A 22209-nucleotide genomic window follows, 5' to 3' on the forward strand; every position below is an offset into this window, starting at 1 on the left:
GGGACCGAGACGAGCCGAGTGCGAGGCGAGAAGAGCCGAACCAGGCCGAGCGGAGCCGAACGGGACCGAGCGGAGCCAAGCGGAGCCGAGTGAGAGCCGAAAGAGACCGAGCGGAGCCGAACCAGGCCGAGCGGGGCCCGGGCCGAGCAGGACCCACCGGGACTCACCGGGACCTACCGGGACCAACCGGGATACACCGGGACCAAGTGGCGCCGCCATGTGCGACGTGGAGGGTGGCGGTGGCGGCTGCGGGGCGGACGCGGAACCGCCGCGGCGCCGCCGCGCACCGGCAGACAGGTGTGAGTCCGGTCCGGCCTCGGATGGACCCGCGGGGCCGCTCCCGGTACTCCCCGGTGTTCCCCCGGGCATCCCCGGTACATCCCTGATGTGCCCGCCAGCACCCCCCGGTACCGCCCCGGTGTCCCCCCGGTACTGTCCCCGGTGTCTCGCTGGAATCCCCCGGGGCTGCCTCTGCTGTTAACCCCGGTAACATCCCCGGTATCCCTGCAGTGCTCCCCATTGCCATCCCCGATCCCCCGCTCCCGGTGTACCCCCGATATCTCTCGGTGCTTCCCCCGGTAACATCCCGGTATCCCTGGTGCCGCCCGGGGACCGGGACCGCTCCCGGGGGTCGGTGCCGGTGTCCCCGGTGACCAGCCGTGTCCCCGCAGCCAGCCCCGAACGTGCATGAAGTGCCGGCAGAGCACGGCCGCGCTCGTCATCCGCGTCGGGGACCCGTTCTGCCGGTGAGGGACCGGGGGCGGCGGGGCTGGGGACAGCAGAAATTTGGGATATCAGAAATTGGGAACATTGGGGCTGGGGACATTGGAAATTGGGGAGATCAGAAATTGGGGGCATCGGGACTTGGGGACATCAGAACTCGGGGACATTGGGGCTGGGGGACATTGGGACTTGAGGACATTAGAACTTGGGGACATTGGGACTTGGGGACAATGGGGCTGGGGGACACTGGGGCTTGGGGACATCAGAAATTGGGGACATCAGAAATTGGGGTCTTTGAGTCTCCAGAGGATGGAGGCTTGGGAACTTTGTGTCTTGGGGACATCAGGGATTGGGGACATTTGTTCTCAGGGACGTTGTGTCTGGAGCATTGGGATGTTGGGGACGTTAGATCTCTGGGACTTCAGGGCTTGGGGACATTGGGTGTCTGGGACAGCAGGGCCAAACAACATCAAGGCTTGGGGACGTTGAGTGTTGAGGATGCATAGGAGGGGGGACAGGAACGTTTGGGGACGTAGCTCATCGGGATCATTGGATCTTTGGGACACTGGTCTGGGGGACATCTGTGGGACTTTGGGGATGTGGGGTCTGGGGGTATGGGCCCAGCTGTGGCTCAGGAGTCCCCATGTCCCCGTGTCCCCCAGTGGCTGCTTCCGTGAGTACTTTGTGCACAAGTTCCGTGCCATGCTGGGCAAGAACCGCGTCATCTTCCCGGGAGAGAAGGTACTGACAGGCAGGGGGACCCACAGAGGGGACCCGGGGGTGGCCCCACGACTGGTGACTGTCCCTGCTGTCCCCGCAGGTGCTGCTGGCAGTGTCGGGGGGCCCGGCCTCCAGTGCCATGGTCAGGCAGGTGCAGGAGGTGAGTGGGGACTCGGAGGGGTGCACGGCTCGTCCCCCCTCACCCCACAGCTCACCCCACAGCTGACCCCACTCCTCACCCCACTCTTCTGTAGGGGCTCAGCCGGGAGGCGGCCAAGAGGCTCCGCTTCATCCCCGGACTTGTCTACGTTGAGGGTGAGGGAGCCCCTGTCCAACTGCCCATTCCAACCCCATCCCTGCTCTACATCCAGCTCTCCAATCCCTGCTCCACATCCAGCTGTCCATTCCAACCCTATCCCCTGCTCTCTGTCCAACTGTCCATTCCAACCCCATTCCTTACTCCTGTCCAACTGCCCAATCCCTGCTCCTGTCCAGCTGCCCATTCCAACCCCATTTCCTGCTCCAGCCTCGTTCCCTGTTCCCTGCCCCGTTCCCAGCCCCAGTGCCTGTTCCCTGCCCATTCTGGCCCCATACCTGTTCCTGCCCCACTGCCAGTGCTCTATCCTGCTGCCAGTTCCCAGCTCACTGCCTGTTCCTGTCCCATTCCCAGTTCTGCTGCCCATCCCCTGCACATTCCCAGCCCCACTCCCTGCTCCCTGCCCAGTGTCCCCTGCACTGTGCCAGGGCTGTGGAGCTGCCACCCTGTCCCAGGGATGTGGCAGTGTGGCAGCAGCCCTGGCAGTGTCCCCTCCTTGCAGAGGGAGCCGTGCGCAGGCAGAGCCCGGAGCAGCGGCAGCAGACCCTGGCCCAGATGGAGACCCTGCTGCAGGCCACCGGCTTCCCGTACCACCTGGTCCACCTGGAGGAGGTATTGGGGTGACATGGGACAGCTGCTGAGGTGAGGGGAGACTTCTGGACAGCTTGCCCTGTATCCCTCTCTGCCCCACAGGCGCTGGAGCTGCCCCCATCCATCCTACAGCCGGGGCCGGAGTGCACCGGCACGTCCGGCCCTTCCTACAAGGAGGCTGTGGACAGCTTCATCCAGCAGCAACGACAGGATGGGGACAGTGGCACCTCCCTGCCTGGTCACAGCACCCCGGACAGGCCAGCAGGAGCCACCCCCTGCCTGCCAGACGCTGCCCAAACCCAGGAGCTGCTCCGCAGCTTCGAGGCTGCGACAACAGCGACGGCGCGGGAGGAGCTGCTGGAGATGCTGCGGTGAGGGACTGACCCTGCCTGGCACCACTGCCAGCTGGGCACAGGGTGGCTCTGACCCGCTGTCCCCTCGTGCCCAGGACCCACCTGATCGTGCAGACAGCCCGGGACAAGGGCTATGCCAAGGTGATGATGGGCGAGAGCCTCACACGCGTGGCCATCAAGCTCCTCACCAACCTCTCGCTGGGGCGCGGCGCCTACCTCGCTGTGGACACGGTGAGCTGGGGACAGCCACCCACACCCCAGGGGTAACACGATGCCATGGGGGATGTGGCTTGGTGGTGGCACAGTCCCCTGGCAGCCCTGCACCCACAGGGTTTCACGGACCAGCGCCACGGTGACGTGATGGTGGTGAGACCCATGCGGGACTACACGGCCAAGGAGATCGCCTTCTACAACCGCTTCTTCAGCGTCCCCACCGTCACTGTGCCACCCCTCTTCACCAAGGTAGGGGTGTCCCGTGGTGGGGAGCCCACGCTGGGTGTCCCCAGGGCAGGGACAGGACCCTCAGTGCTGCCCTGCCCTCCCTGTTGTTCCCTCAGCGCCGGGAGAAGCTCAGCATCCACCAACTGGTTGAGCGCTTCCTGCTGGGGCTGCAGGAGGAGTTCCCCTCCACCATCAGCACCGTGTACAGGTATGGAGGGTCCATGGGGGGAAACTGGGGGTGTGGAGGGATTGGGGTCTACGCACAACCCTCATTTTGGCCGCAGGACTGGAGAGAAGCTGAGCTCGGAGCCAGCCAAGGCCAGCAGTGAGTCCCAGCGCTGCTTCCTCTGCCTCTGCGGCCTGGACACCATTGGGGGTGAGTGGGGAGGGCTCTGGGGGGATTTGGGGAGCAGCCATGCACCCCTCGGTGACCTGGACACCATTGGGGGTGAGTGGGGAGGGCTCTGGGGGGATTTGGGGAGCAGCCATGCACCCCTCGGTGACCCCCTGGCTCTTACAGAGGAGGAGCTGGCTCTGGAGCCCACGCTGATCTGGGAGGAACCAGCACCAGGGTGAGCACATGGGCTGGGGGCATTCCAGGATCCCACAGCTACCCCCAGGCCACCAAGATGGCACCGCTGAGTGTCCCTGTCCCCATCCCTGTCCCACAGGGTAGAGAGCAAAGCCGCCTACATCCCCCTGCTGTGCTACAGCTGCCGCCTCACCTTCAAGGAGCTGGTGAGGTTTTGGGGTGCAGAGGGTGGGCCTCGGGGGTGGTGGGGGTCCCCAGGCTCACAGCCCTCTCGTGCAGGGTCCCCTTGACACGCTGCCACCCTACATGCGCGCCGAGGGCCAGCGCAGGATCCGCAGGTACCGGGGCTGGGGGTCCCTGGGGCTGGGGGGCTCCTCCCCACCTGCTCAGCCCCCAAGGCTGTGTCCAGCCAGTGTCTGTTCCCTGCAGAGCTGAGATGGAGCAGAACCAGGAGAACCAGGAGTCTAGTGAGAACTGAAGGGGTTGGGGACAGCAGGGGACACATCCCACTGCCACTCCTCAGGGCTACATTCCTGACAGCCAGGCAGCTGCTTCTGTACCCCACTTCTGCTGCTTTTATACCCCATTTATGTGCCAGCCAGGAGCAGGGAGAGCCCCCATCCCCATTTATTGGGGGTTGGTTGGGGTGCAGGTCCCCAGTCCCTCCCACCTCCTTGCCCCAGCTGCCTGCCAGCCAGGGAGGCCTCAAGTTTGTTTTATTCGGTATCTGTATAAATAAAACATTTGAATTATTAAAAAAAAAACAAACCCAAAGTCACAAGTGTCTAAAGTCCAACTGGGGCTGCCAGACCTCCTCAAACGTGGAGGGGCCACAACCCAGGACCCCCATCCTGGAGCTGGGGCGGGGGGGGGGGGGGGGGGGGGGGCTATTGCTTGAGTTCAGCCTGGTTCTGGAGCAGGGCTGGGGCCGGCAGGGAGGGGGCACGGGCTGGCTCTTGACCCCCCCATCCCCACCTGGCAGCCAGGGGTGCCCAATGGGCGGGGTGGGGGTGGCACGGGCTGGCTCTTGACCCCCCCATCCCCACCTGGCAGCCAGGGGTGCCCAATGGGCGGGGTGGGGCTGGCACCTCCTGTCCCCCCTCCCCGGGAAGGCACAACGCGGTCTGTGCACGTCGGACGGCTTCAAAGCAATGTAAGAAAAACATCCAGAAAAAGGGAGCGCCCAGAACCCCAGATCCCAGTGCCTCCCGGGCCGGGATGCAGCCCCAGCCTGGGGGGCTGCTTAAGGCACTGGCGGTGATGTCCCTGCCCGGGGAGGGGGCTGCAGCCCCTTCCCCCCTTATTCCTTCTCCCGCGTCCACTTGATCATGGTCTCGGGCGAGCGGTAGAGGAAGATGAGCTTGGCGTAGAGCTCCTCCTCCAGCTCCAGCTCGCCCGTCTCGCGCACCAGGAAGATGTCCTGGCACAGCTTCAGGATGCGATCCACGTAGGGCAGCTCCTCGAACATGATGGAGTGCGACACCTCGCTGAAGAAGTCCCGCACGAACTTGCCGATCACCAGCACCACGGACACGTAGAGCCCCATGATCCTGCCAGAGGGGGGCACATCTGGGTCACACCGGTGTCACAGGCATCCCAGTTCTTTCCCCAGGTGTGCCAATAACCTCTCCCTTCCCCTCCCTCGCTCCCTGCTGTCCGTCAATCTTGGCATTCCAGAAAGGGTTTCGAGTGATTGGCCAAGTTCAAAAGATGCCTCTCATCCCTGGGGACGCTGGGCCATCCAGGTGTCATTTGTCCCCTGAGACTTCCCCCGCCTTACCTGGTTGGTGGGATCCCTACCCCTTCCCTGCCCCTCTCCCCAGGGTTAAAAGGAACAACCACGTGGTTTAGGAAGTTCTGTTGGAGGAGATGCTGAATTCAGAGGCCTGTGGGCCAGGAATAAAGCTCTGGATCCAAACCCTCCAGCAGAACTGACTCCTTTCCTTCACCATCGCCTTAAAGCTTCTCCAGCAGAGGTAAACCTGAGCTCCTGCATGCCTGGACTTGTCCCAAGTGCCCAGCTGCAATATCCAGCCAGCCAAAGGTGTCTCTGGGGTGAAACACCACACACCCAGCCAGCCAAAGGTGTCTCTGGGGTGAAACCACCACACCTGGCCCCTTTGGTCGAGCAGCGAGAGCCAGATGAGCCCAGGCACGTCCCACCTGGCTATACTGGTATTTAATTCCAATGCCTCCAGATCCCCCCACACCCTGGCACCCTCCACGTACCCGTAGCCAGCCAGGAAGCCCAGGCTGGGGGGGCTGACTTTGTCGTTGAAGATGACCATGGGGAGGATGCTGCCCACCTTGGATGGCGCGTCCTTCTGCCTCAGCACCCACCACTCCACAAAGTGCTCACCGGGGCCAGAGCCCCTGCGCTCCTGTTTCAGCTGCAGCTCCACGTCCAGGAAGTTCTCCTCACCATCTGCAGAGGGTGACACCGTCAGGGCAGGGCACAGTGGCTGCTGTGCTCTTGAGGACATTTTTTGGGTGGGAGTGACACGGCAGGACTCGCGTCCTCACTGTCCACAGGGGCTGGCACCACCAGGTGTGCTCCCAGTGCTGCTGCCTTAGGGAGGGACACACTGGGACTCATGTCCTCCCTGTCTTCAGAGAGAGAGGTGGCACCCAGTGCTGGTTTTCTTGTGGGAAACATGTTGGGACCTACCTGGCTGCAGCTCCTCGATGGGTTCGGCTTCGAGGCCAGTGGATGCCTGGATGTATTTGGGGAAGAGGTTTTGCAATGCCCTGCAAGAAAGCGGAGTGACAGGGGGGGTTACACCGTCCCACCGAGCCCAGGGGTCCAGCCACCCCCCTCAGGGGACACTCACACGGGCTCAGTCCTGGTGCCATCCAGCATCTGGGCCAGCTGCAGGCGCTCGGGCGTGCCGGGGTCCAGCTCTGTGCTGTGTTTGCCGTAGGCGTTCTCCACCGTGCCCCCCTTGCTCAGGTCCCTGCGGGCACCAGAGGCTCAGTGCGGGCACGGGGGCGCAGGCAGGGCTGGCTCCTCCCTGGCCGTGCCCGAGGTACCTCTGCAAGGTCCAGCTGAGGTGCAGGGTCATGTCAGAGGAGCCGTTCTGCAGCTCCAGCCGCATCTGCTCGCGGCTGGGGGGGCTGATGCTCCACAGCGAGCCCGAGCTGCCCTCGATGCGGGCGGTCACGATGTCCTCCACGTCGTAGATGGTGATGAACTGCATGGCCAACTGCCACCGAGGGGGACAGAGCTCAGCCCCTGCCCTGGGGGCTCTGCCAGCCCCCACCCTGGGCAGCCAGCAGGGATTTTTTGGGGTGAGGAGGGGATTTACCAGCTTGCCCTCAAACTCTTTGGTGAGGTCCTCGTACTCCTTGTCGGTGAAGGGCTTGATGTATTGCTGCTGGGAGCTCGCGCTGAACAGAGGCTGAGGAGGGGGACAGGGGGACATCAGCCAGGCAGGGCACCCTGGTGCCCCATCTGGGCAGCCCAACAGCCACCCCCACATCCTCACCTCGTACCCCCCCAGCTTGAGGGTGACGGTGACGTCGATGGGGTGGTTGATGATGCCCACCACCGAGCGCACCAGAGACATGAAGAGCAGAGGGAACCAGATGATGCCCACCAGGAAGAGGATGATGAGGCCGCCCATGCCATACTTCACCACCTTCTTCTTCTTCTGCCCCCTGGGCTGGGGGAATTTCTGGGGTGGGGGGAGACAGTGCACGGTGTAGGGCGGGCTCAGGGAGACCCCAAGAAAGCCCCTGGAGGGGTTTAGTGAGGGACCCTTCCTGGCACAGGGGCTGTACCTTCTCAGTCTCCCGGCTGCACTTGATGATGAAGATGTTGGCGTAGATGTCCTCCACACACATCCAGTCGGGCAGGGACAGCGTGGTGTCCGTCCACACCCAGTCCATGACGGCACGCAGCTCCACCAGGAAGGGCACGAGGCGGAACCTGGGGGGGACACGGGGACAGGGCAGTGGTACGGCACCCCCGGCGTGCCCAGGGCTCCCTGCGGCCCCGTGCCCTACCCCTGGAAGAGGAAGAGGTTGAGGTAGTTGTATTTCTTGGTGAAGAAGTTGCCCAGGATGCGGGTGGGGTAGCCGCAGCGGATCTGGTAGGCCGACAGTCCAAAGTAGATGCACTTCACAAAGTACCAGAGCTGGGCCACCGTGTTGTGGCGGAACAACCTGCGGGAGGGACGTGGCACCACCCTTCAGCCACCAGCCTGGGCCACCACGTGGGCTGAGGGACACCAAGGTGCCACGCGAGGGCCACGCCGTGCCGCGGCAGGGAATCCTGTGGGACATGCCTTTGGGTGACGTAGGGCAGGATGAAGAACATCCAGATGTGGATGCCGATGACCAGGATGACCTGGAAGACGAGCTTGCCCAGCACGCTCTTGCGGAGGTAGAGCGCGCGGTCGATGACCATGGTGGTGAACTGGAAGAGCAGCATGAACAGGAAAGCCTCTGGCACTTGGTTTTCCAACAGCGAGGAGGTGATGTCGGCGGCCGCCGTGTATTTCTGGGGGGCAGGAGAGGTCAGGACCCGGCCCAGCCTCACCCCGTGGTGGAGGCAGGACAGGCAGGGCCCTGTGGGACTCCCCGCTCACCCCAAAGGCCCAGAAGCCGAAGATGATGATGATGAAGCCGACCACGTCGGCCAGGAACATGTAGGCGTAGACGTCGGTGGCCGCACGGCTCTGCGTGTCCACGATGTCCCGAAAGAACTTGCACACTGGCTGGTATATGTCGCGTGCCCTGCAGGGATGGGGACACAGGGAACAGGGGACAGGTGACAGGGACTGCACCCCACAGCCCCCACCCCAACCAACACCCCCACAACTCACATGGTGAGGAAGAAGCCCTTGACCTGCAAGCCAAATGCCCTCAGCTTCCTGTGAGCGTGGCTCTCTTCTGACTCCTCCTCCTCTTCCTCCTCCTCCTCGTCCCCTTGAAGTGAGGCACAGCGTGGGTGACAGCCAGGGTCCTGCACAGCCACATCCTGCCCGACCCCAGCACCCTGGGGGTGGCAGCTTTGCTACTCAGCAGGACATGAGGGTTGGGAACTAGTGCTCACCTTCCACCAGAACCACCTCCGTTGTCTTCCTCCCCTGCTTCTTCCTGAAGCGGAGCTGCGTGGCCTCACTCTCCTCTTCCTGCTCCACAGACTCATCCTCTGGCTCCAGCTCCAGCCCCGTGGCTGCTCCCAGTGCTCCTGGCTGGGCTGGGGCCTCCAGCCCTTCCTCAGCCACTGCTGATGGTGGGGACACGGCTTCCTCCGGCTTCTCCTCCCCTTCCACGCTCCGCCGCTTCTCGTCCGTCATCTTCTCCTGGTCCCACAGCCCATAGGACTGCAGAGGGACACGGTCAGGGGTCCTGCTGCCCCCCCGCCTCACACACCTCACTCCCAGGATCATCCTGCAGCATCAACTCCCACCAGCACTGGTGGGAAACCACGGCAGAGCCACCCAGCACCTGCTGGGTTCTGCCTGGAGCCCCCAGGAGCAGCTCCAGCTCCCCCCAAGTGCCCACCCACGGCCCAGGGCTCACCAGCAGCAGGGAACGATGGAAGAAGAGGGCCAGGAGCTGCAGGAGGTCATACTGGATGTAGTAGATGGACTTCTCCAAGCCAATGATGCGCGGTGGGAAGAAGGGCTTGCCCTCGTTGCGCAGCAGGGTGATGTAGCCATTCCAGGGGAAGAAGCCAAACTGGAAGAGGTATTTCACCACCACCGTCATCTGTGGGGATGCTGGGGTCAGTGGGCGGCAGCGGGGGCCGGGTGGCACCGTCCCTTCACTGGCCACCCCCTGCCCACCTCGGTGAAGATGATGGCGGTCACCCAGAAGCGCTTGGTGGGCCGGGGGTTGGAAAGCATGGCCCAGAGGAAGACGAGGATGGGCAGGAAGAGGGAGATGACAGAGCCAGTGACCATGTTGTTGAGGACGATGGTGAAGTAACAGAGCAGCTCGGAGCGGCCGGTCCCGAAGCGGTACCCGGCCAGCAGCAGCTTCAGGAACCGGTTGTGGGACTGGTAGAACCGTTGTGACTCATCCAGCTCAGCGACACACAACCTCCTGCAGGATGCAAGGCTGGGGTGAGCCCCCCTGCTGCCCCCCGCCCCATCCTGCTGTCCCCATGTCCCCCTGTCCACCTGCTCCTGAGGAGCTCACTGGCAGTCCGCTTGCGCTGCTGGGGAACGGTCAGGAACTGCTGGGCATCAGCCCCGTCCTCCACGCTGATCTCCTGCTCCTGGCTGCCAGAAGAAGGGGCAGCTCTCACGTACCTGTTGGGGATGACAGAGGGACAGGGGTGAGCCCCCTGCCTTGCCTGTGGCACTGCCAGGGTCCCTCAGGGTATCTATGCACCTGCCTGGAAGCGCGGAGGAGGGACGCTGCAGCCAGGGAGGTGGGCGGGCTGGGCTCCCGCAGGAGCTCCTCTGGCGGCAGGTCGTACAGCTCATTGGCGAACTCCTCCTCGTTTATCTCCTCTCCCTGTGGCAGGCAGGACGTCAGTGCCACCCCCGTGGGCTGCCACCCCCACGCCGTGCCCCGGTGTCCCCCCGGGCTCACCCTGGCCAGCCGCTCTGCCATGACAAACCTCTCGAGGCACAGCACCCGGGACATGTCCGTGTGCTCCCGCGTCTGTGTGTCCAGCCACTGGGCCAGCCCGTCCATCAGGGCCTCGCACAGCAGCCACAGGAACTTCAGCGTGTTCACTGCCCGCTGCAGGGCTGTGCTGCGCTCTGCCAGGGCAAGGAGAGGGCACGAGGGTCACCCCAGACCTCCTCAGCACCCCCAGTGCTGCAGTCCTGCTGCCCACCTACCAGCTCTTTCCACGTTCTCTTCCTCCCAGCCTTCAGCCCCCTGGGCAGCCTCCACCCCTCTCCTTGCACCTCATCATGCCCCGCACCAAATGATGAACATCATTTCTGGGGCTCTCCCATCCCCTGTCCCCCCACATCCACCTGAACAACCAGGGTGGGCACCGAAGAAGCTGCACAGCCTGTGCCAAACCCCACTGTGCCACCAGAGAGCCCTCACACATGCTGGGAGTGCCCTGCCAGGGCACACAGCGGGCATCAGGCAGGGCTGTGTCCCCTCCTGCCCCCCAGCCCCATTTTGGGGTGTCACACCCACCTGTAGGGCTCTCAGTGCCCGTTGGCTGCTCAGGCTGCTGCTGCTGCCTCAGCACCGCGTTGGGGTTGGTCACCCAGGCCTGGTAGGCCAGCTGGAGGGGGACAGGGGCCATCAGCAGCCTGGGGACACTGCCAGCCCTCGGGCTGCTCTGCAGTCCCCCAGCCCTGCTCACCTGGAAGGCGCTCGGCCTCCCCGACTGTGGCTCCTCCTGCACCTCCTCCTCCTCCTCGCTGTCCGACTCAAAGAGAAAGTAGTCCCCAGAATTCAGCACTGCCGGGGGGCACAGGGCGTCACAGCACAGCCAGGGCCATGGCAGGGGTGCCACACTCCAGGCTGTCCCCGCTGCCATCTCCCAGGGTGCTGCCTGGCACCGAGGACACCCATGGGGGACATCAAACCCAACGACTCAACTGCCACGTCCCCAAAGTGGCGCCAGCATTCAGAGGTGACCGACGTCAGTGACCCCAAACCCAGCCTGGCACCCCCAGCCCAACACCCCGTGAGTGCTGGGGAGCAGAGAAGCTGTGGTTAGTGCTCTGAGGCTGAGCCTGGGGACAGGGGACACGCGGGGTGTCCCCCTGGCTGAGCAGTGTCCCTGCAGGTGTCAGTGCAGTGTCCCTGCAGGTGTCAGTGCAGTGTCCCTGCAGTGTCCCTGCAGGTGTCCCTGCAGTGTCCCTGCAGGTGTCAGTGCAGTGTCCCTGCGGTGTCCCCGCAGGTGTCAGTGCAGTGTCCCTGCAGTGTCCCCGCAGGTGTTAGTGCAGGGTCCCTGCAGGTGTCAGTGCAGTGTCCCTGCAGGTGTCAGTGCAGTGTCCCTGCAGGTGTCAGTGCAGTGTCCCTGCAGTGTCCCCGCAGGTGTCAGTGCGGTGTCCCCGCAGGTGTTAGTGGTCCCACGGAGGGACCTCTCGAGGGCTGAGCCCTGTCATGGCCCCGTGCTGGGGCTGTACCTGTAGCATGGTCTAACCATGGCCGCCACCAGCGCTCCCTCTGCCGGGACGGGTCTGCCGGGCCACCAGGAGCTGTGGGATGGCAAAGGGGGCTGAGAGGGGCTGAGAGGGGCCCTCCCTGCTCAGGGCACCCACTCAGGGCACCCACCCTGCCCAGGGGGACTCCACAGGGCTCCACCACGATGGGCGTCAGCAAAGGGTCACAGTGCCACCCGTATGTCCAGAGAGGGTTGGGGACACGGGAGGGACCCCCCGGCTCTCACCTGCTTTGTCCCCTTCCTGCTCCGCGCTGACAGCCTGCTCCTGGTGGTACTTCTGCTGCTTGGTTCGGATCCGCTCCATCCTGGGGGCACAGGGTGCTGCAGAGCCCGCTCCCCAAGGGGCACCCCATACTCAGGGGGGTCCCAAGGTGCAGGGAGAGGGGTCCCAGTGCCCCCCAAACCCACTCACTGCCGCTTCAGCTGGTCCAGAGACTTCTTCTCGGCCTGCTGGTGCGAGCGCAGGCTCTTCATGATGCTGGCCTTGAACAGTGCCACACCCCTGGGGGACAGGGACAGCAGAGGGTCAGGGGGGCCCCCCAAACCCATGAGGACCCTCCAGGACCCCAATCCCACCTGGAAGCCTGCAGGGCAGTGGCTCGCAGGTCCCACATGACGTGCAGGTAGTAGGAGCTGAGGAAGACGCGGCGCTGGAGCAGGAGGAAGAAGAAGCAGATGCTGTCCCACATGATGCCGGCCTCCTCGATGGGCAGCGTGCAGTCGTGGTCCTTGTGCATCGCCTTGGCTGGCAGGCAGAGGAGCAGGCGGGTCAGGCAGCAGCCCAAGCCTGCAGCCCCACGCCCCCCAGATCTCGCCCAGAGCAGAAACTCACGGTTGTAGTAGCCCTTGACGGTGCAGACGAGGCTGAAGAGCTGGATCACCCAGCAGAACCTGCTCTGCATTTGCTGCACGAAGACACAGGACAGGAGCTGCGGGCAGAGAGGGCACACACGGCTCTGTCACCACCCCAGGGGACAGCCAGGGCTGCTGCCACATTTCTCTTCACAGAGAAAAGCAAGGCACAATTCTTCCCAAGGATTTCTGAGATTCACATCCTCTGAACCTCAGAGAAAGGGCAAACACAATTCTCATCACTTGCTGTGCCTGTGTTGTGCCAAAGCAGAATGCAATATGGAGATTGTTTATCCAAAGTGAGGATGTTTTGTTTCCTTGGCCTGTCTGGGCCAGGTGTGTGTGTGTGGTGACAGTCACGAGATTCTGGGCAGTGTGAGCAGAGTGAGTGCTTGGCAGATTCAGCTTAGATGAAATGTATATGGTACAGTATAATAATGCAATTAATCAGCCTTCTGATATCAACGGAGTCAGATGCATCATTGTCTCCCCTTTGATGTACAACACAGGGTGACCCGAGGAGGAGCCCGTGGGGGCTCAGCACGCACCGAGAGCATGTTTTTGGAGATGATGACGGCGATGTTGTAGAGGATGAGGCAGTCCCAGAGCGCCAGGCGGGCGCGGGCCGACTTGCGCAGCATGGCGGTGCCCGAGAGCAGCAGGTAGAAGCAGGCCAGCACGTAGCCCAGCCCAAAGAGGCTGATGCGGGTGGTGCCGGTGATGAAAACCACCACCAGGACCACCCAGAAGAGGTAGTGGAACACCACCACCTTCACCATGTCCAGGTAGGACCTGTGGATGCATTGGTCGGAGCAAGGCCTTGTCCCTTCCCGACACAGTCCCAGTGCCCCCCACCAGTCCTATCATGGGGGACAAAGGGTTTTGTCCCAGTTTATGGCACAAAGCCTGTGAGGGTCCAGCACCGGGGGTATTCTGGACCACCTCATCTCCTTCTAGAAGAGGCTCAGAGTATCCCTGCTCCAGCCATCAGGGGAGTCAGGTCCAAAGGAACCCTGGCCCAAAAGGGTTCCAATCCCATTCTAGAGGATCCCAGCCCAGCAGGTCCCATCCCACCCACACCCCAAGGGGTCCCATCCCAGGAGACTTGCCACCCTAAGGTGGGATCTCATCTTGTCCCTACCCCAAAGGGTTCCATCCCAGGGGGGAAGCCCATCCATACCCCAAAGTCTGGCATCCCAAGGTTGGAATTCCAAGGCTGGGATCCCATTGTGCCCACACCCCAAGGGGTCCCATCCCAGAGGAGCCCCCCATTCAGTGCCCACAGCGGGGATCCCGTTCCCGCAGCCCAGCCCCGGTGGGGGTGCGGTGCTGGGGACACCCACTTGCAGTAGATGAAGTTTGGGGTGGGGTTGTGGTGGTCCTTCTCGCGGTCCAGCCGGTCAGAATTGCTCCCGGCCGCCCGCAGCCACGGCTCGGAGCGCTCGGCCTCGAAGACGCGCCACTGCTGGGCGGCGCACAGCAGCAGCAGGAAATCATCTGGGGAAACAGGGCTCAGCCCGGGCCACAGCCCCCCTAAATGCTGATACCACCCCGCAAACCCTTCCCCCAGGCGTGGGGCACCCCCCTCCTGCCCAGCATGGGGAGCTGTTCATTCCCTCCAGGCAGGTGCAGCTTTCCCTAGCCCCACCTCCTCTTTAACCAAGGGTGGATCCCTCCAGGTCCCTTCTTTTCCCAAAAAGGGGTGGGATAACAATTAAGGACCCCAAAAAGGGCTGGGATAACAATTAAGGACCCCAAAAAGGGGTGGCATAACAAAACAATTAAGGTCCCCCCAAAAAAGGTGGGGTTTGCCATGACTCCTTCTCCAGCGGGGTGTGTGATTTAAATTCTACCTCCAAAAGAGTGGGGCTCTTAAAGCTCCTCCACCCCTCCTGTCTGTCCTTCCTCCTTCCTGGACCCAAAGGATGGCTGGGGAGGTCCCAGAGGCTGGGACAGGGGGTGGAGTAGGGGGACAGGGCACCCCACGGGCACAGAGGTGCCAGGGGCCGGAGCAGGGGGGCCAGGGGGCTGCCGTGGGCTGTGCCACCCCATAAGCAGGGACTGCCAGGGGCTGGAGTAGGGGGCACCCCATGGGCAGGGGGCTACTCACTGATGAGGTTGGTGGATTTGGGAGCCTGGAAGAAGTCGGGCAGGTAGAGCCACTTGACGAGGGCCGAGTTGAGGGGAATGGCACGGCTCCAGCGCCACGGATAGTCTGGGGGGGCAGGGGGCACCATCAGTGCCAGGCCTCTCCTGCAGCCCCTTCCCACAGACAGGCAGGGTGCCCCTCACCTATGCAGAGGGCGGGCGGCATGCCCAGGCACAGCAGGTACTGGTAGAGGAAGAAGATGACGAGGAAGAGGCAGTACTTGGGCCAGAGGCGGGCGATGGCCGCGCGCCGCCGCCGCGTCAGCATCACCACGAGCCAGCAGCCGTGCAGGATCACCAGGAAGTTCATCCGCTGCCCGATCACGTTCACTATCATCAGGAAGCAGATCTGGGGGCGCAGGGGGTGCAGGGCTCAGCAATGGGGTGCTGTGAGCGCCGGGACCCCAATCCACACAAGGGGTGCCCCCACCTCCAAGCCAAACTTGTAGTAGAAGTAGTTGATGAAGTATTTGGCGCAGTTGGCGAGGCTGAGGTCGAGGTGCTCGCGGGAGATGTCCTCAAACACGGTCTCGGTGACGGGGGCCACCAGCTGGTGCTGCTTGCGGTGGTACTGCTGGCGCCGGTACACCACGGCCTCGAACACCAGCAGCAGCAGCACCTGCAGGTGGTTCTGGGGAACAGGCCACGCTCAGGACCACGGGGTGACACCAGCAATCCCCCCACAGGGCGGTCCTCATACAGAACATCTCCCCAGGTTCTTGGAAGACACCTCAGAACCATGGTGTGAAGCCAAGAATCCCCTCCAGGTGGTTCCCAAAAAGAGCATCTCCCCAGGTTCTCAGAAGAGATGCTCAGGACCACGCTGTGACACCAAGAAGCCCCTCCAGGCGATCCCCAGCGTGTCCCCGTGCCCACCTTGACGTATCCCCAGTTGGGGAAGCCCTTGCGGATGCCGAACCAGTTGGCGGGGTCCACGGGGCCGCGGTACAGCGTGGAGTTGCTCAGCTCCTCTGGGGTCAGGTTGGTGCCGTTGGGCAGGGGCTGCAGAGGGGAGCACCGGGGGATGGTCAGCGCCCTCAGCCCCCCCATCCAGCCAGGGAGCCCCCCAAGAACCGGCCCCGCTGGGCACACCTGGGTGCAGTTGCTGAAGTACTCGTGGGGGTCCACGACCTCCAGCTGGTAGAGCATCTTGCAGACGATGATGATGCAGGTCCAGACGGTGGAGAGGCACGAGGCCATGTGGCGGAAGCGGCAGTAGGGCACGGCCAGGGTCCACAGCAGCACCAGCAAGAAGTTCATCACCGAGACCTGGGGCAGAGGCTGTGTCAGCACCGTGGGGAGCCCAGCAGAGCCCCCCAACCCTGCACCCTCAGGGGTACCTCCTCCAGGGCCACCCAGACAGCGTAGACAGCCACCAGCTTGAGGACGTGGAGCTCCAGCAGGCGCCTCACGAACACCTCGCTCCGTGTCATCTTGTCCGAGAAGGTGCGGCCCAGCACCACCAGGCGCTCCAGCACCAGCCCCCATTTGTTGGACACTGTGGGACGTGGACCCTCATGGACACCCCCACAGCCTTGCTGGCTCTGAGGACACCCAACCCCTCCCCTGTGTCCTCCCCAGTCCATTCCCACAGCACCCCAGCCCTGGAGAACACCCCAATCCATCCCTGCATCCCCACCCATCCCTGCATCCCTCCAGACTTGGAGGAGACCCCAATAAATCCTTGCACTACCCTGGTCCTACCCTGGCTTTCAGGACACCCAAACCCACCCTCATGCCCTCCCAGCCCATTCCTGGCTCAGAGAACATCCCAGACCATCTCCACACCATCCCAGACTTGAAGGACACCCCAATCCATACCCTGAAAGGCTCTTCCAGGCTTGGAGGATGCCCCAGTCCATCTCCACACCCTCCCACACTTGGATATCAACCCAAATCCACCTCCTTACCCAGACATCAACCCAAATCCATCTCCTTGCCCAGATATCAACCCAAGTCCATCTCCCCACCCAGATATCAACCCAAATCCACCTCCCTGCCCAGACATCAACCCAAGTCCATCTCCCCACCCAGATATCAACCCAAATCCATCTCCCTGCCCTCCCAGGTCCCTCCTGGCTTGCAGGACCCCCCTCCCAGCCCGTGCCCATCCCCATACCCAGGGATGCCGTGTCTGAGTCTCGGGAGTGGGTGGTCTCAGAAGCAGCTGCGTCCCGCAGCAGGCGGCTCCCGTGCAGCTCCTCAGACCTGTGGGGAGGGGGTCAGAGCAGGGATGGGGGGGGTCACAGAGCAGGGACAGGGGGCTCAGGGTGCAGGGGGGTCACTCAGCACCAGCCCCTACCTGTGGATGTAGGAGGAGGCCAGAGAGGGGGGCCGGATGTGCTGCAGGTCGGTGATCTGCATGAAGGGCTCGTGGAAGTAGTGGAGCTGCAGGATGCAGGCCAGCAGGAAGAAACCCATCATGAGGATGCTGGAGAAGAGCTTGGAGACGCTGAACTGCTGCAGGCCCATGTCGCTCAGCCTGGGTGGGGACAGGAGGGTCAGCACGGGGTCCCATCCATCCCACCCCAACCAGGCACCAAGGTTGACCCACACCAGGGATCAACCCCAACCTGCTCCGTGCCTTGGTTTCCCCAGCCCTTGCCCATGCCCAGCGAGTAGGGGACACTCACTGGTCATCGTTGAGCCCTGTAATGTTCCTCCAGTACATGGGGAAGTCCTCAAACTGGTATGTGTAGGTGGCGATGAGCACCAGCATGGTGTAGGCCACCACCAGCCACCAAAAGCCCTTGAGCACCTTGCGCCACAGGCTGTAGTACACCTGCGGGGACAGGGACATCAGCAGGGCCACCCCGGGCGTGGCACAGGTCCCCAGGGGTGCCCAGCCCCTCCACCTGGAACAGCATGAGGCACAGGAGCAGGAGGAGCATGTAGACGATCTTGTAGAGGACGAGGCGGCCGGCGAAGGTCACTACGATGAACTGCACGGCGCAGACGCAGATCCAGAACTTGGCAAAGAAATCCCTCAGCACCTCGCCCAGCTTCTGCAGCACGTCCCGCATCTGGCTGGCTTCTGTGGGGCACACAGGGGCTGCAGGAGCTGGGCAGGGACACCGGGGTCCCCCCACAGGCACAGCGACGCCAGGAGCCCTCACCTGTATCCGTGACAGAGGTGGCCATCGCCCTCCTCGCTAGCACCTCGCCAACGAAGCCCCGCAGCAGCATCCAGAAGGTGAGGGTGAACAGGAGCTGTGGGGACAGGCGGTGAGCGGGGTGCTGGCAGCACGGGGGTGGCACGGTGCCGCGGTGCCACACTCACCTTGGCCCCCAGCACCATGCAGGGGTAGCTCGGGTGCACCAGCCCCAGCGGCTGCAGCTCCACGAAGCTGAAGCGGGTGGGCAGCTCGGCGGCCACGTCCATGGCCCACACGTACTGCAGGCCGCACAGGCCCATGGCGTAGAGCACCAGGAAGGGCGAGCACAGCATGGCAAAGTGCCGGCGGCTCCGCACCGTCCAGATCAGGCACGCCCACAGCAGCAGCACGAAGGTCAGCCAGCTGTGGTACGTGATGCTCCACACCTGCGGGCAGGGAGGATGAGGGCCCAGCCCACCGGGTGACCCCCCAATGGCTGCGTCCCCTCCCCAGGGCCGTGTCCCCGTGTCCCCTGCCAGCTCTTTACCATCATGGCGATGAGGGCAGCCACGTAGCTCTGCTTCATGAGGAGGTGGCCCACGGTGTGCAGCCACGGCGCCGGATGCCTCCTGCCTGGCATGGGTAGAGGGAGCGTGAGGGACCCCGGGATCCAGGCAGGGTTTGGGGAGGGGGAGCACAAAGCACCCCCAGGGATCCCAGCAGGGCTTGGGGAGGGGGAGCACAAAGCACCCCCAGACTGCAGGCAGAGTTTGGGAAGGGGGAGCATGAGGGACCCCAGCGATCCAAGCAGGGTTTGGGGAGGGGGAGCATGAGGGACCCCAGGGATCCAAGCAGGGTTTGGGGAAGGGGAGCATGAGGGACCCCAGCGATCCAGGCAGGGTTTGGGGAAGGAGAGCATAAAGGACCCCAGGGATCCAAGCAGGGTTTGGGGAAGGGGGAGCATGAGGGACCCCAGCGATCCAAGCAGGGTTTGGGAAGGGGGAGCATGAGGGACCCCAGGGATCCAAGCAGGGTTTGGGGAAGGGGGAGCATGAGGGACCCCAGCGATCCAAGCAGGGTTTGGGAAGGGGGAGCATGAGGGACCCCAGGGATCCAAGCAGGGTTTGGGGAGGGGGAGCATGAGGGACCCCAGGGATCCAAGCAGGGTTTGGGAAGGGGGAGCATGAGGGACCCCAGGGATCCAAGCAGGGTTTGGGGAGGGGGAGCATAAAGGACCCCTGGGATCCAGGCAGGGTTTGGGGAGGGGTTTGGGGTCAGGCTTACGTGGGTTCAGGATGTGGATGGTGCAGTTCTCGCTGCTGGTGCTCCGTTTCCCAGTGTTGGGGTACAGCATGGGCTGAGGGCAGAGAGGGCTCAGAGGCCACCCTGGCACCCCCATCCCGCAGCCATTCCCTGCACAGCCCCCCCAAACCACCCCAGACCCACCTTGGTGTCCTCAGCCACATGGGGAGTGTCCTGGGGCCAGCTCTCCAGCTCCACCAGGTCCCTCGGGCGCGGCCGTGCCGGTGCCGCAGCTCTCTGCGAGGGGCGGGAGCCAGCTCAGGGCACCACTGGCACCACCGGGGAGCAGGACATGCCCCAGCCCCCTGCCCTGGCACCCCGCACTGCGGGCACCCCACTGCCCCCCCTGCAGCAGGGCCGGGGCGGTCACAGCCAGGCACATTGTCACCATTGTCACCGCTGCCACCACCGGGCTGTGGCTCAGCCCTGCAGCCCTCACCTTGACCTCCCGCCGGCGCAGCTTCACCAGGGTGGCCAAGGTGTAGTAGAGCAGGAGCAGGATGCCAGGGTTGGCGTAGACAGGCCAGGGGTGGCTGTTGTTGAGATCCAGGATGTTGGGCTGCGAGCAGTTGTGGTACAGGATGATGTCCTTGAAGCCAAACACCCTGCGGGCACAGAGGAGCTGGCATCAACCCCCAGCCAGCGCCAGCAGCCAGGCTGGCATCCCCGTACTGGCACCAGCAGCCAGGCTGCCATCCCACTGGTGGCACCAGCAGCCAGGCTGCCATCCCAATGGTGGCACCAGCAGCCAGGCTGCCGTGCCTGTGGGTGGCTGCCCTCCCCAGGGTGGCTCCCCCTGGCACAGCTCCCCCCTGGCACTCACCGTGCCCAGATGGTGGGGGGTGGGAACAGCCCCTGCACGAAGGGGGTCTGGTAGGCATAGAGGCAGAGCAGGTGGCAGGCGCTGTAGATGCCAAGCAGCACGCAGAGGACGTTGAAGGCCTGCTGGCTGGAGGGCAGGTGGCAGGCCCACCACGTGCACAGCCCCATGAAGAGCAGGAAGTAGACGCTGGAGGAGGCGGAGGGCAGGGTGATCCCTGGGGAGCAGCGCCCCACGGGCGGTCAGTGCACAGCCCGGCATCCCACTGGAACCTCCATCCCATTGAGAGCATCCTACTGAACCCCCCCATCCCACTGAGAGCGCCCCACTGCACCCAGCATCCCTCCTCACAGCAAGCATCCCCTCCCCTTGGACAGTTTTCCACCTTGCAGCAAGCTCTCCTTCCTCTTGGTCCAACCTTTTCCCCTTTGGACTCCGAATCTCGCATCACTCCTGTTTGGAATGAGCATCGTCCCTCCTTGCACTGAGCATCCTCTCCCTCCCCAGACCAGGCATCTCTCCCTCCACAGATCAAGCATTTGGCCCTCAGAGTGAGCAGCTCTCCTCTGGACTGAGATTTATGCCTGGGATTGAACATTTTCTCCCCTTACACCAAGCATCCCTTCTCTTTTCACTGAGATTTACCCTTGGATGGAAAACCCTCCCCACTGCACCAAGCAGCTTTCCCTCGGACTGAGCATCCCCACTTTGCACCAAGCACCTCCTCAGCAGCTCACCCATCCCCGTGTGCCCCCCAGGCTGTGCCCTCCTGTGGGTGCCATGGCACAGAGACAGAGAAACAAGAGTTTCTCATAGAGGCTTGTGAGAATTTTCAAGGAGTTGTAAAGATGGGATAACTTGTTAAATATAAACAATCCACAACTAAATATATGTTAAATATAAACAATCTACAATTAAATATATGTTAAGTACAAACAATCTACACTCTTTGTCTCTCTGTTCTTCTCAAGAACAGCGTGTGAGCAGGATGTTTTTGTTCATTAACCAATCAAACAGAATCCATCGTATCTCTCTATAAAAACTGCGTTCTCTGGAATAAAGCCTTTACAGCGCTGCCTGCAGCCTGTCCCCGTGTCACGCCCAGCACCCCAGCGGCACACACGCACCTGCCAGGGCCAGCAGCAGGAATGCCAGGCCCTTGCCAGCCTCCCAGAGCAGGGAATGAGCCTTGTCCCGCAGGCGGCTCCGCAGCCTCGAGTCCCTCCGCGCCCTCCGCTGCCGCCCCGCGTCCTTCTCGTCCCTCTGCCGGGGACAACAGCGCGCCCTGAGCCCCGAGAGCCGGCCAGCTCCGCCGTGCCTCAGTTTCCCCAGCCACAGAGGGCAGGCTCAGTGCCCGCCTGCAGAGCTTTGCCTGCTCGGGCCGTGTTCGCCTTGGCTCCGGGAGCTCCCAGCACGGAGCTTTTTCCTTTTTCCAGCTCCCTCCCGGGCTCACGGCAAAGGCGTCCGTGCCTGCAGTGCTCGGGTTACACCGGGGCTGGGTCTGCCCCGTGCCACCAGCACGGTGTCCCTGTGACCGGGTGGCACTGCCAGGTGGGGCTGGCACGGCACAGCACAGCATGGCACAGAATGGCACAGCACCCACCCTGCACCAGCGAGCTCCAGCTGGGGGCCTGTACCCCGTAACTGCCCACCCCACAGCTGCCCACCCCATAACCACCCAACCCCATAGTTGCCCACCCCCATAAATGCCCACCCCACTGTCCCAGCTGTTTGCCACGATCCCTGTGGCACTGCCAGAGCAAACACAGACACTCCTCCACGGCTGAGTCACCCTGAGCTGTGTGACAATGACCGAGCCCTCCAGCCTGGCCAAAACCACCCCAAACTGGGTCCCCAACCATGGGGATGCCCCCGTGCCAAGCCCCAGGCCGTGCCCAGGGAAGGGACAGGGACAGCCATAGACGGGCACCCGGTGGCACGTGCATGGTGGGATGTCCCCGTGGCACGGGGGCGGCTCTCACCCACTCAGAGGACTCCAGGACCTCGGGATTCCCTCTGGAGGCGGCAGGGGCAGGGCTGAGGCGGCAGCACAGGCACAGGGACACGGACGAGACCAGCAGGATGCCAACGTCGGGTGCCACCAGCCGCACCGAGTTGGGAATGTCACTCAAGTCCAGCCTGGGGGGACATTGGGGCAGGGCAGGGCTCAGGGGTGACCCCCCCAGCCCCTGCCAGCCCCACGGGGGAGGGTGCCCTT

The 22209-nt window shown here is 63.4% G+C and overlaps 2 protein-coding genes across 2 annotated transcripts in view; one reads left to right on the top strand and one right to left on the bottom strand.

Moving 5' to 3' along the window:
* CTU2 (cytosolic thiouridylase subunit 2) lies at nt 1-4444 on the top strand. The gene is made up of 15 exons (XM_059481479.1): nt 1-297; nt 672-746; nt 1386-1464; nt 1544-1603; nt 1698-1758; nt 2262-2371; nt 2453-2721; nt 2799-2934; nt 3034-3165; nt 3261-3352; nt 3429-3520; nt 3665-3716; nt 3816-3882; nt 3956-4014; nt 4106-4444. The coding sequence occupies exons 1-15, from the start codon at nt 218-220 to the stop codon at nt 4152-4154; spliced, it is 1413 nt and encodes a 470-aa protein (XP_059337462.1). The 5' UTR covers nt 1-217; the 3' UTR covers nt 4155-4444.
* Nucleotides 4391-22209, bottom strand: part of PIEZO1 (piezo type mechanosensitive ion channel component 1) — a 25058-nt gene continuing 7239 nt past the window's right edge. Inside the window, exons 5-50 of the mRNA XM_059481478.1 lie at nt 21974-22130; nt 21119-21254; nt 19995-20208; nt 19611-19776; nt 19316-19408; nt 19154-19226; nt 18417-18502; nt 18055-18315; nt 17891-17984; nt 17630-17808; nt 17408-17556; nt 17077-17256; nt 16894-16982; nt 16115-16272; nt 15867-16043; nt 15651-15776; nt 15205-15405; nt 14919-15123; nt 14737-14841; nt 13970-14123; nt 13175-13418; nt 12607-12703; nt 12351-12519; nt 12187-12276; nt 12000-12079; nt 11737-11808; nt 10965-11062; nt 10793-10883; nt 10226-10398; nt 10026-10147; nt 9808-9939; nt 9472-9730; nt 9206-9394; nt 8733-9006; nt 8503-8605; nt 8266-8413; nt 7963-8177; nt 7682-7840; nt 7457-7604; nt 7162-7350; nt 6982-7074; nt 6707-6879; nt 6508-6630; nt 6345-6424; nt 5906-6101; nt 4391-5226 (exon numbers count right to left, since the gene is read on the bottom strand). Of these exons, the coding sequence (XP_059337461.1) occupies nt 4977-5226; nt 5906-6101; nt 6345-6424; nt 6508-6630; nt 6707-6879; nt 6982-7074; nt 7162-7350; nt 7457-7604; nt 7682-7840; nt 7963-8177; nt 8266-8413; nt 8503-8605; nt 8733-9006; nt 9206-9394; nt 9472-9730; nt 9808-9939; nt 10026-10147; nt 10226-10398; nt 10793-10883; nt 10965-11062; nt 11737-11808; nt 12000-12079; nt 12187-12276; nt 12351-12519; nt 12607-12703; nt 13175-13418; nt 13970-14123; nt 14737-14841; nt 14919-15123; nt 15205-15405; nt 15651-15776; nt 15867-16043; nt 16115-16272; nt 16894-16982; nt 17077-17256; nt 17408-17556; nt 17630-17808; nt 17891-17984; nt 18055-18315; nt 18417-18502; nt 19154-19226; nt 19316-19408; nt 19611-19776; nt 19995-20208; nt 21119-21254; nt 21974-22130 (6970 nt within the window). The 3' untranslated portion in view covers nt 4391-4976. The remainder of the gene's footprint in view (nt 5227-5905; nt 6102-6344; nt 6425-6507; nt 6631-6706; nt 6880-6981; nt 7075-7161; nt 7351-7456; nt 7605-7681; nt 7841-7962; nt 8178-8265; nt 8414-8502; nt 8606-8732; nt 9007-9205; nt 9395-9471; nt 9731-9807; nt 9940-10025; nt 10148-10225; nt 10399-10792; nt 10884-10964; nt 11063-11736; nt 11809-11999; nt 12080-12186; nt 12277-12350; nt 12520-12606; nt 12704-13174; nt 13419-13969; nt 14124-14736; nt 14842-14918; nt 15124-15204; nt 15406-15650; nt 15777-15866; nt 16044-16114; nt 16273-16893; nt 16983-17076; nt 17257-17407; nt 17557-17629; nt 17809-17890; nt 17985-18054; nt 18316-18416; nt 18503-19153; nt 19227-19315; nt 19409-19610; nt 19777-19994; nt 20209-21118; nt 21255-21973; nt 22131-22209) is intronic.

Source organism: Ammospiza nelsoni, chromosome 13 (genome assembly GCF_027579445.1).
Source record: "Ammospiza nelsoni isolate bAmmNel1 chromosome 13, bAmmNel1.pri, whole genome shotgun sequence".
Classification (NCBI taxonomy): Eukaryota; Metazoa; Chordata; class Aves; order Passeriformes; family Passerellidae; genus Ammospiza; species Ammospiza nelsoni.